The sequence below is a fragment of the Maniola hyperantus genome, chromosome 8 (assembly GCF_902806685.2).
Source record: "Maniola hyperantus chromosome 8, iAphHyp1.2, whole genome shotgun sequence".
NCBI classification, from domain to species: domain Eukaryota; kingdom Metazoa; phylum Arthropoda; class Insecta; order Lepidoptera; family Nymphalidae; genus Maniola; species Maniola hyperantus.
In genome coordinates this window covers 12,491,566-12,504,350 of record NC_048543.1, presented here as the reverse complement: position 1 = coordinate 12,504,350, position 12,785 = coordinate 12,491,566, and the positions used below count along the sequence as shown (strand labels likewise).

Sequence of the window (12,785 nt, the reverse complement as noted above, 5' to 3'; positions counted from 1 at the left end):
AATACCTCGGAAGAAGAAAGAAATGAAATATTTTTTGACTCGACCACAAAATGTTAATAACGTATGCCCGGTTTCTGAACTCGTCAGTTATGTTCTCATTAGCTGTTAATTCAATAAAGTTATGTATAAGATAAACGTATCTGAATACAACAAAACTATGAAACCGATAACCAGTTCATTATTCTGTCACTACATGGGTCTGTTACAGGAAACGAGTTTGAAATGCATATATTATTTTTATCTCGACGACAACATTAGTTTTATTATTAATAATATTTTTTCAATGCTAAATAAGTGGCTAAAAACTGTTTTTGCAAAGTAACGAATAACTTACTATTAAAATACTTTTTAATCTACGCAAATACGCAAACTATGAACTGCTTACTGACAGATGAAATGTCAAATAACTTTATGGAATCGATAAACGGCGCACATTGGCCAGTTAAGTTTAAGCGGAGTTTATCTTGCATTGCGTTGTTCAGAAACGCACTGTCTCGAGTTATCGGGCCAAAAGCGCTATTGAACAGATAAACTGTCGATAAAAGTACATCAGAAACCGGCCATAAGTAATTTATTTTTTTGTTTACTTTTTGTACCAAAAAACTATTTTCTTCCACTTGCTCGGAATTAGCTACTTTACTGAAGAAAGGATTTCACTACAGAGGACTGCTATCGGGTCTTGGTACTAGCCGCACGCCAACAATTTCCAAAAAGACTGTAATGGAAATTGATGGACAGTTTCATACTGATGACGAGGTTCTTTATGGTGTAGACTAAAACAAATTGAGTTTTTTAGGTACACTATTTCATTAATATTCTGACTTGTGACACTGAGACAAGGCTCTCTTGGCACTTGAGTGATATTGACATTGAGGGGGGCGCTGTTGGAGAACAAAGGCTTAGACTATTCAAATAACAAAGGGGACACTTGACGACAACGTTAGTTCCGATTTTCACCACGCGCCAAATGAGCCTTGTCGCACAGTATATTAATAAAATTGTACATATTGTATATAACATTTTTACTCTTTTTGAAGTTTTTATTTATTTAATTATTTAATATTTAGTTAGGTATTACATCTTTTTTTATCATTGTTTCTTTTTCAATATATTTTATCATTTTTTTAATGTTTTTTTATTAATTTTTTGTATCTTTTTTAATGATATTTGTACTCTTACTATTTTTTCAATCTATATTAAATTTTTCTAATATTTTATTTTTATTTTTTTGAATTCCTATTAATTTTTTTAATGATTTTTCTAACTCTTATTTTTTTACTGGTAGGTACATAATATAATATACAATACACATTTTGATATTATGAATTAAAACTTTGTTTCTTCTATTAATTTTTTATTGTTTCCTCGCAATTGGAAGAACACTTTAGAAGTCCTCGGCTTCGCCTCGGCCTTCCAATATTACTCGGCCATTAATCGCTTTATTTCAGGCCTGACTGTAATGTACTATTACATTCTATTGGTAATCAAAATTGTATAATACCACTGAGTTTACAGACCATAGAGATGCAAAGTTCATCATATAAGTATCTATCTATCAGCTGCGTGATTGCGGTAGAATGACAGCTAAAATGTCACGATCGCACTCTGATTGGTTGACGCTCGCTCACTATTGGCTACAAATCATTGTTGCGACAAGAATACCATAAATTCAGCCAATCACAACAATTGCTATTGTAATAGTGATTGATGCAGGTTTTACGAAATCGACCTTCGGGTTTCGGTAAAATGTACTTTATCTATACTATCTATACGAATAAATAAAATTGAAGTTTTAACTGTTTGAACGGGCTAATCTTCTAAACGGCTGAACCTATTTCGACGGGACTATCACAGATAAGTAGAGGATTAACCAAGGAGTAACAAATAGTACTTCTTTAACCGACTTTCAAAAAAGGAGGAGTTGTATTTTTCTACCTCTGAACACATAAAAGCTCCGAGATTTCTGAACCGATTTGCGTTTTTTAATCGATAGGGGAACTTTGCGACATTGTTCCATAAAAAATTTGGATTCCAACTCATCAACCCTGATGCTGCAGGGAACCTGACCACCAATACTGATGGGATTTAGAAACTCGATTATAAATTAATATTGGAGGCCAAGTAAACATTTTATCGTTAAACTCGAGGACCCAACTCCTCAACCCTGGTCCCTGATGCTGTGAGGAATTGCATTCCTAATAGAAACTGGCCTACTTAGTCGGTTAGAAAAAGGAACGACTAAACTGACGCGAGGCCGGCCGGTTGCTTTCAAATACTGCTGAAATTCGTATGTTTTATTTGCATTGGGATTTGAGATCGGTATATACATAACTTGCCAGCGGGACAGGAGTGGAGAAGGCGGGTAGAGAGGTTCGAGGGGTGCAACTGCCTGACATGATTATTGCATGGATATACATATTATGTAGTTAAAGACCTGGGGAGTGAGATAAGCTAATTTTATTCCGGAAAATCAAAGAGTGCCCACGGGATTTTTAACAACCTAAATCTACGTGAACTAAGTGGCGGGCATCAGCTAGTTATTAAATATTTTTGAGTAAACATAACATAGGTACATAATATTTCTTTTTTACTTTTATTACAATACCAAAGTTCTACCACACATTCATCGTAATTCATGGGAACTGAATGCAATAATATAGAGCCATTAGATCACGGAATGATGAAAAGTACGTAAAAAATAATATTATCTTTTTACTCAGTTATAGACTTAGGCTTTTCTGTGAAACATTACCACCTCTTTAAAGCCAATACTCTTATATAAAATATATATATAAAATGATCAAATTTTTCTAATCACCACCTGGTATTAGGCATATTATTATCACATTACGATGTGATAATACAGTGATAACATATTATTATTCACAATGAATCATCTGCCTATAACAGGCATGTTTGTAACTAATATTATTTTTCGAATATACTTCCATCATTATCTAACACATTACATAATTATTAAAAACCGGCCAAGTGCGGATCAGACTCGCGCACTACGGTCATATATTTTCCACATTTTATACAATAAATCAAAAATTATTTAGCATATAACTATTTAGCATAAATAAAAATCTGTTTTAGAATGCACAGCTAAAGCCCTTTCATGTAATACCCCACTTGGTAGTACTTATGAAAGTTGAAAATACTAATTATTTAAATTTTTTTTCGGGATGTAATTACAAATTTGCGATTTTGGGATTTTTCACCCTATGTGTGCTTATGTGATCTACCTGCTAAATTTAGGCATTATCAGTTAGGCGCTGCTTTGTTCGTCGTTAGTGAAAACCTAAATTTTATGTGGGTAGGTATACATATTACTTTTATGTAAATTTTTAATTGCAGTTTTTACTTTCGTTTTCTTAGTTTCTCTAGATTAAATTCGTCTATAGTTTTGAAAGTTTAACTTATCACTGACTACTATCAAAATATGTAGCACCTGTGCAATATTTGGGTGGTTCTGGGTAAGATAAGATGGTAATGGATTCGCAAAAAAATTTATGTTTCTTTAAAATTAGCGTCAAAATAATTGATAAGTAGATCGATAAGTGACTATCAGGCCAAGTCGAACAAGGAATTAAGTATACATATAATCCAAAGCAATTGGCCGTCATCACTAGTTTCATCATTGACAGTTGAACGAACGCGTTTTATTAGTTCTTAAAATGAAGAATATTCTGTTGGTGTTAACTTTAATTTGTTCAAAAACATGTGCGAAGATGTATTTAGATTACACTTATAGGTTTCCGTTGGATTCAGATTTATATAAAAGAGTATTAGATTCGCAAGAATGTCAGAGGCAACTGCAATATATCCGGCACAATAGTACTCTTCTAATGGCTGAATGTAAGTTATATATAATATATTACAATTTTACTCACTATGCAGAATCGAAATTGTGCCTAATCTGACAGAAATCCTTCAAGGATTGCTCATAATTGCCTAAATTGAATAATTTATAATTATTTTAGGTTTGAGATGGTATACAAGAGAATTGGCTCCATTATGATATTATGCTTTTTTGGTATCAAAAATATATCAAAAATTTAAAATAATATACAGTTATAGAAAATGAAAAATATTAAGCTAAACTTGTGTTACGTTTTTACAGTCCTCGATGCTGGAATAAGAATACCAAGAGGAATTTTTTTAGGAAACTTGGTAGATCTAGGAAATTATCCACAATGTCTTGGTATACATGAAAATGTGGACGATATGTCAATAGAAGGAAAATTTTGCTTAATTAGGGTTCCGATTAATCAAAATCTACAATCAGAATCTTCATATGAAAAATTTCAGTCTAATTTCGATCCACGAGCATTACGTTTGAATAGCAAAACGATTGAAAAACTTGTGGAATACAACAGTAATATCAAAAAATTAAGATCCACATTAGGTGGTGAATTAGCAAATTTTCGGTAAGAAAATTAAGTAATGTAATGTAGAACAATCACTTACTTTAATATTTATCGATGGTAGACGAGTAATAACATAAATTAACATAATTCTCTAATAATTGATTTTTTAGAATAAATATTACCATAAAATATATTATATTGAGAATATTAATTAGGTTTATTTTTGATTTATATTTACGTTATAGAGGAGGTCAAGAAAGTCCTTTACCAGGACTTCTATTTCATTTGGCACTATGTGTTCCTAAAGTTTGTACTACAGAAGAAGCTATAACTGGACTTTTATTTAATCTGACAGCCGTAGGCTTTGAATATGAAGATAGTTATTGTCGACTACCGAACGACAAACCATGGGCACCAGTTGATTACATAGCAGTGTAAGTTCAATAAATTCACCTACCCAAAAAAAAAAACCCCTTAATTCACATTTTCTTTTCTTCCTGATAAAAATTTGCATTCATGATTAATTATAAAAATACGAGTAGCTACAAATCTTAAAATATATTTGATGATATTATCATAAACTAGCTTATGCTCGCGACTTCGTCATACACACGATCGTTCGTCGACACATAATCACAAATAGGTAGGTCAGCAACAAAGCCAGTCCCGCATCCGTCCATAGTCGCAATTGTGCTGATGGCGTGTGCAAATCTAGCCCTGCCGCTGACTGTACATATTAAAAGCTAGCTTTGATAGACCAGTTTCAGAGACATATAATTATTATTTTTCACTAAGCCTATAATATTTCATTTTGTGCTGATTGTCATATTGATTTTTATTAACAATCTAATAAATTTAACTTTTTCAGGGTAATATTTTCAATTCTTGGAATTTTGACAATCGCAAGTACTTATTATGATGTTTATCATAACATTATTTGTAAAAAAGGTGGGTACGATTTCTGTAATATTCATTTTTGATTATATTAAAATTAGTAAAATTAACTAAGTTTAAATTTTCGTTAGTATTAAGCTCAATGTCAGAAAATAAAGAATAATTTATTTGTCTCTACAGATCCAAAAGAAGCAAATGAAATCTTCATTTCCTTTTCCGCTTTCACAAATTGTCGTCGCCTTTTAGTTATAAAAACAGATCCTAATACCATACAATGTTTGGACGGTATCCGTTGTTTGGCCATTTTCTGGGTGATTGTTGCTCATGTCTTCCTCATCATTAGCTATCTCCCTTCCAATGTAATTTATTCTATTGAGGTAAGTTTACTTCATTTTTAAACTTTTATTTGCCAACTAAGTAGGTACACTTTAGTGTACAGCAGGTGTGGATTTTATTACATAGTGAAAATGGCCACTAACAGAAGCCGGTGGAAACAGATAATCCATTCGAGGGAAGTTTGCCAGGACCACGGTCTTCAGCAATGAAGGAACGACCGGAGAGAGAGAGACACTTTAGTGTAATAAAGTTAAATTGTGTTTCTCTATTAACTTTTTCATGGATAAACTTCTGAGTCGAGCTTTTTGACCAAAATTTGACGCAAAAATAGCTTACATCCTGGAAATAGAAATGAATACTTAATTTTATCCTGGGAAAATAATGTGTTCATGCAATAGTGATACCGCGTGCGTGCAGGCTAGTTTATGTCGTATCACTACGCACGAGAGCTTATTTTGCTCTAAACCTTTTCACTTTATTGGCAGCGCGGTTCGAGTGGATGTACCTACCTGCTATTCACGTTACTTCTAGGGCGTTACTATTGTTTCTGACACTTTCGAGTTGTCAATTTTTTTTTAATTATTTCAAAACAAAAAACATTTTTATTTTTTAAGTTAAACTCAAAATTTCGATATTACTACGGAGGGCAAATCGTTCTGCCGCGGGAAGACCACCACTAAAATTTCACCGTGTATACTTCAACAAACCGCATACTTTGTAAAGCTAACGATAGAGGAATGTGCAGTGCTCAGACAAGCCGCCAAGTGTTTACGAAAACGAAAAAATCAACATTGTAATCTTTTGTTTTTGTGGAAATTTATTATAAATAAACTAGCTGATGCCCGCGACTTTGTCTGCGTGGAATTTGGTTTATAAAAATCCCGTGGGAACTCTTTGATTTTCCGGGATAAAAAGCGTAGCTGCCACTCTAATCAGGTCGTTAACTATACCCATACAAAAATTCAACGTCAATCCGTTGCACCGTTGCAACGTGATTGAAGGACAATCCAACAAACAAACACTTTCGCATTTATAATAGAAGTAGTGAAAAGTAGTGATTACTGATTATGAATAAACTAGCTTATGCTCGCGACTTCGTCCGCGTGGACTACAAAATTTCAAACCCCTATTTAACCCCCTTAGGACTTGAATTTTCAAAAATCCTTTCTTAGCGGATACCTACGTCATAATAGCTATCTGCATGCCAAATTTCAGCCCGATCCGTCCAGTAGTTTGAGCTGTGCGTTGATAGATCAGTCAGTCAGTCAGTCAGTCAGTCAGTCAGTCAGTCAGTCAGTCAGTCAGTCAGTCAGTCAGTCAGTCACCTTCTCCTTTTATATATATAGATTATATTTTACATAGATAATTTGTTTTAGTGGTCTCAACAGTATAAATCAATTTGGGTGACGACAGCTCCTTTGTCAGTCGATACTTTTTTCTTACTGAGTGGTTTACTTCTCGTTTTTATATCAGCGAAAAAGCTTACGGGAGGTATGTATGTTTTATATTCAAATAAATAAACGTAACTTTACATATTTTTATATCAGTATTAATGTTCATCGTTTCGATTCCAGGACAATTGATAAGAAATCTGCCATTTTTTTATCTGAATCGCCTTTTACGTATGTTTCCTGTATTGGCAGCTATAGTGCTTTATGAAGCATCATTCTCAAATCGTGTAGCAGATGGTCCATTATGGCCTGTGTTTATGAGTATTAATGTGCACAAATGCCGTAACTTTTGGTGGACTACTTTGCTGCACTTGCAAAATTTTATCAACCCACTAGAAGCAGTAAGCATTTTAATATAATATAATATAGTCGTCTATATTTTACACCACGTGAAGTCACATCACATTATATTTATATTTTACTACAAAACTGAACTGTAAATTAAATAAAATATTATGATTTTCAGTGCCTGGGCATATCATGGTACCTGGCTATTGACGTACAACTTCACATATTGTCACCAATAGTATTATTTTGGGTTCTTGGAAGATCTAAGGCTTCAGCGTGGACAGCTGTGACAACTGCTGCAGTAGGATCTCTAGCAGCTTCAACAATATTTATATTTACAAGTAAAGCATTAGAGGATGACCAGTTTGTTTACTACTATGTTAACATCTTGACACGCGCTCCACCCTTTTTGGTTGGATTGGTTTATGGATATTTACTTCACGTGTGGCGAAATAGGAAGCCGAAAATGCATTTTGTAAGTTGGAAATTTACTGATTCCAATATTACATTACATTTATTTTTAAATCTTTATTTATCTTTTAGTCTAACCACTGCCTTATTTTCAGGTCTTACACAGTTTTGTCACAGCATTTTTTATTTTCCTTCTGCTTCTAATTATATACTGCCAATTCATAGGTGATCGATATGATTTTGATAATAGAACAATAAAGAAATTATTTGACTCCTTTTTGCGTCCTCTGTGGGCGCTATGTCTTGGATGGATTATATTTGCTTGTGTAAATGGATACGGAGGTAAATGGTTATAAAAACATCTATGCTATATTTATATTTACCAATATTATTATGTCTCATCCTAATCCTCTTAGTTAGGTTATGATTTATGCAATTAATGATAAAAGTGGATAAAAATACTATTACAGTATTCTACAGATGGTTTGTGACGGAATGCCTAGCAATATTTTTACATATTGGCTATCTGTGCATCGTAATAGTAATAAGAAATAGAAATAGATTTGTTGACAAGGACGCCTGTGAAGAGTTTTTTAACATTCACAGTTAGTTTATAAGTTTGTATGTACATGTAGTTCATTTTACTTTATTTTATTTTAATTTATATAATGGTATATTTTATTTTATGAATAATATGTATACTGGGTTCTTTGCCTTTAATAAAAAACTTTATGATTATATTATTATTATTACTAAAATTAAAATATATTTTTACAGGTCCTATAAACTGGTTTCTTTCTTTAAATATTTGGAGAATTCCCGCTTGCATTTCCTATGCGATGTATTTAATACATCGACACCTCCCACGTAAGTTGTTGTAAGCCACAAAATTGGCATTTTGCGTTTTTTAGATAACAATGCCTATTTTTATCTATTTTACACATTCAAATTTAAAAAATGCTAAAAATGCTATTTTTTAAGGTACTTATGAGACGTATAATGTTGTATTTTACAAACGATGACGACGTAAAACATCACATCGACCTTTACAACGTTTTACGTAGGACGAAGTCACGCATTTGCGCCTTGTATGTAACACATACAACAGATCACGCCGGACTTCAAACACCAGGTTTGTGAGTCAAGTCTCCGATATATCTCGGTTGTCTACGCATTTTTTTATTCTATTATCATATTTTACTAAGTTAATAGTGATGCCAAGCTAAACTATTGTATAGATTACTTACAACAATTTACGTCGTTGAGGATACAAAAAACTGTGTTGTATAATGACATACAACCGTTTACGTTGCAGAATCATATTGATTTTTGTGTTAAGTAATACATACAACATTTTACATCGGCATTTGTTACTCAAAATTTTATTGTATGATCACATGCTATATTTTACGTTGCTATGACATTTTTTTTTCTTACATACAACATTGTACGCCAATAAAACAAAGCTAAAGTTTCGATTGATGACGATGTAAACCTATGATAGATAGTGAAATAAGTACTCGCTTATAATACCACTAGGATATCATGTAAGTAACCAAAAATCAACACAATATTGTATTATTTCAGAGCCTACCTTACCAATAATAGGTTGGTAGGGACTGTCCAGGTGGTTGAGACTTTCTTTACGACCTATCGTCCGAAAATAATAAATAATTTCTATGACCATACTCTCAAGCTCATGGAAAAAGACAACAAATGTGACTACAATCTAGAGCAGATGCATTTGCCTACCGGTAGATCTCTGATACACAAACACGCAACTTCGGAACTTTAACGCCGGATTAAAGATACCATACCAAGTTCTTTGGGCACATTACGAGGAAGAGTGGTACCATCGAACACCTCGTGGTATAAGGTCAGGTGGAGGGTACACGGCCACGTGGGCGTTCCCCAACTAGGTGGACAGACTTAATCCACTCCGCAACCAACACGCCTGTCTCCACGTGTGCACATAATGCCACCAACAGAAGTCGCTGGAGGGAGATCGCACGAGCATCAGTGAAAAATTCATAGCCACGCACACTCTGTCAAGAGTGAACGACTCAGAAGAAGAAAGATATCATAGAGTGGAGCAGGAGCTTAAAAATATTGGCAAAATATAAGAGCATGGCACAGGAGCGTAGTGGTTCTTATTATTTTATTTTCAAATTTTTAAAAGATGATTTGTTTGTAGTGTAACGGTCCTGTTCTTCAAAAAAGGCGATAACACCTTAATAAATAATAGTTTATTCACTGGAATTTGCATACAGAAGCAGTTTTTGTATTAATTGAGTCACCTTACACATTCTACTAGGTACCTTCTGGTGTGCAAATTAATAGTGAATCTTATATTCAAGTTAATTTGGTTTATTGCATACTGTAATTACAAAGTTAAACATTACTCAAGAAGAAACATAGACTCATTTCGCTTTAGAGACATGTCTACAAGCTGTTGTTATCGTAAGTCAGTCTTATAGGTTCGACGACTTTCAGCATCCTGAACAAGCTTGATTCTCAAATAGCTTAAGCACCATAGATCACATTCAGAAGCTGCAACATTTTATACATACATATAACTGAAGACTATAATCGGCCACTTTGCTAAGCGTTTGTGAACTTTGAGAAAGCTTTCGATTCAGTGGAAATTTGGGCTGTATTAAGGTCGCTATTGAGATTCCGGATTGACTACCGGTACATACAAATGCTGAAGTAGGTACCTGTACGAAAACACCACCATGTCAGTCCACATACAGGGCCAGTCGAGGAGACCAATCCAATTGCAGTGACAGAGAGTAACACTTAACGGGAGACGCAACTCTCCGAAGCTCTTTACTGCTACTTTAGAACACGTCTTTAAGCTTCTGGATTGGAATGAACTTGACATTAACATCAATAGCTACTCACCTTCGATTTTTCGATGACATAGTTGTTATCGCAGAGACTGGGAAACCGGATGTACTGCACAGTGACCTTATTAAAGTTTCATAACAGGTGGGCCTGAAAATGAACATGACTAAGACGAAAAGCATGTCTAATACCTATGTTTCGGCCCACCCAGTAGTCTTTGAGAGCTCTTTGCTCAAAATTATGGAAGAGTGTGTAAAACTGGGACACACAACCAAGTTAGGTAAGTCCAATTTCGAGAAACAGATCAGCCACCGAGTCCGATTCAGCTAGGCAGCGTACGGAAACTAAAGTCTTCGAACAGCGCATGTTGCCAGTGATGACATAATATTATGGATTTGAGATGTGACACATAAGAAAGTTCAGAGTCACTAAGTGGGTGATGGAGACAGCTATACTTGAAGTTTCTCTACGTGATCAAATCTGCAATGAGGATGTTTGTCCAAAAGCCAGAGTACCTGACATGAACGGTTTGGGAAGCTGAAGTGGCAATGGCCGGGGCACATAATTCAAAGGACTCATTAGACGTTGGGGTCCTAAAGTACTTGAACCTCACACCAGAAAGCGCAGCGTTGGCAGACCCACACTATGTATACAAATGACATCGAATGAGTCTCAGGGAGCCGCTGGATTCAGGAGACGCAAGAGCGTGGTGACTGAAAGTCCCTACAAGAGACCTATGTCCAGCAGAAGACTTCTATTTGTTGAAAATGATGAATAGTATCACACATACAATACTATTTTTATAATTTAAGCAACGTACACCGTTGTAATTAACACATACAATGACACACAGTCCTTGTTTTCCCCTGTAAGTTGTTGTAAGTATCACATACAACATTTTCCAAAGATAAACCACCACGTAAAATGTTGTATGAACAAAATCTCAGAAATTTGAAGTATTTTTATTAAATATTTTTCAGAATAGTTAAAAGTACTGTAAATTATAACCATATACCGAATTTCACAAAAAAATATTGAAAAATGAAGCTTTAATTTCAATTTGTATCTTTAAAACGCTCTACTGAAAAGTTGCGGTTTTGGGGATACAACAACTTACGTGGGAGGTGTCGACATATGTCCATAATGTTTGCTGTATATTCGACAACATTACAACCAGTGTACTTCACAGTTGGATCTGCTGTAAGTATGATTTTTTAAAATATATATCTACTTTCTCTGATACCTACCTCCTAGAAAGAACCTACGTTTCAAATTTCAAGTAAAAATAACAATAGTTAAAACTTTTCTATAAAAACATTTCCCCCCTATTTTACCACTCCTAAGGGGGCAATTTCCCAAATTGACTAATACGGATTTTTATTATTTAAAGTTAATAACCTAAATGTCGATTTTCACGTCTCTAACTTCCCCCCATTTTGCTCCCTTAGGGGGGGAATTTTTCAAAACCGTTTCTTAGCTGACACCTACGTCCTAGAAAGAACCTACCTTCCAAATTTCAAGTTTGTAGGCTTTATAGTTCATGAGATTTCGTGATTAGTCAGTCAGCCAGTGAGTGAGTGAGTGGTATTTTGCTTTTATATAATATTATTTAGATTACATCAATTTTATAAGGTTTTTTTAAGAGACTTACAGTTTTTTTCAACTATTTTATTCTATTTTTTCATTGTTTTAGATGTCTGACGCTTTCGGTTTCCTGTGGCTAACAATATTCGTGTCTTTTTTCTTAACGGCGCTCATAGACGCTCCATTCGCTATTCTTTTCAAAAAGTTATTTGAATATGGTAAGCATTTGATTTTTTTTAAATAACATCACACTCGAGTCCATAAATAGATGATTTGTTTGTTCAAAACTCTTGTATATCTTTTCTAAATTAATATCTATATTTATCATAAAATAACGTTGATGAATTTTCTGTTATAGTTTCGAAGAAACCAGATTTAAAGAAGAAGACAACTATTGAACAAAGTAATCCAAACGAAAACGTGCAAAATCCTGTCCAAAATGGAAACACAGTCACAAATATGGCAAACATGTGACAAGGTCATCATCATCATCATGATCAATCCATCGCCGCGCCGGCTCACTAGAGCACAGATCTCCTCTCAGAGTGAGAAGGGTTTTGGACATAGTCTACCACGCTGGGCATGTAAGGATTGGTAGATT

The 12,785-nt window shown here is 34.1% G+C and overlaps 1 protein-coding gene across 1 annotated transcript; it reads left to right on the top strand.

The window, feature by feature from the left end:
* Positions 1-3,734: 3,734 nt before the first annotated feature.
* LOC117984581 (nose resistant to fluoxetine protein 6-like) lies at positions 3,735-9,548 on the top strand. Its single transcript, XM_069500352.1, has 9 exons — positions 3,735-3,861; positions 4,127-4,433; positions 4,619-4,807; positions 5,242-5,321; positions 5,448-5,644; positions 6,980-7,094; positions 7,178-7,395; positions 7,521-7,705; positions 9,341-9,548. The coding sequence occupies exons 1-9, from the start codon at positions 3,735-3,737 to the stop codon at positions 9,546-9,548; spliced, it is 1,626 nt and encodes a 541-aa protein (XP_069356453.1).
* The last annotated feature ends 3,237 nt before the right edge of the window (positions 9,549-12,785 follow it).

Coding starts and splice junctions, on each gene's coding strand:
- LOC117984581 (XM_069500352.1), top strand. CDS start 3,735: ATGTATTTAGATTACACTTATAGGTTTCCGTTGGATTCAGATTTATAT. Junction 4,434..4,618: donor GGTGAATTAGCAAATTTTCG/GTAAGAAAATTA, acceptor TTTACGTTATAG/AGGAGGTCAAGAAAGTCCTT. Junction 7,706..9,340: donor AAAGCATTAGAGGATGACCA/GTTTGTTTACTA, acceptor GTATTATTTCAG/AGCCTACCTTACCAATAATA.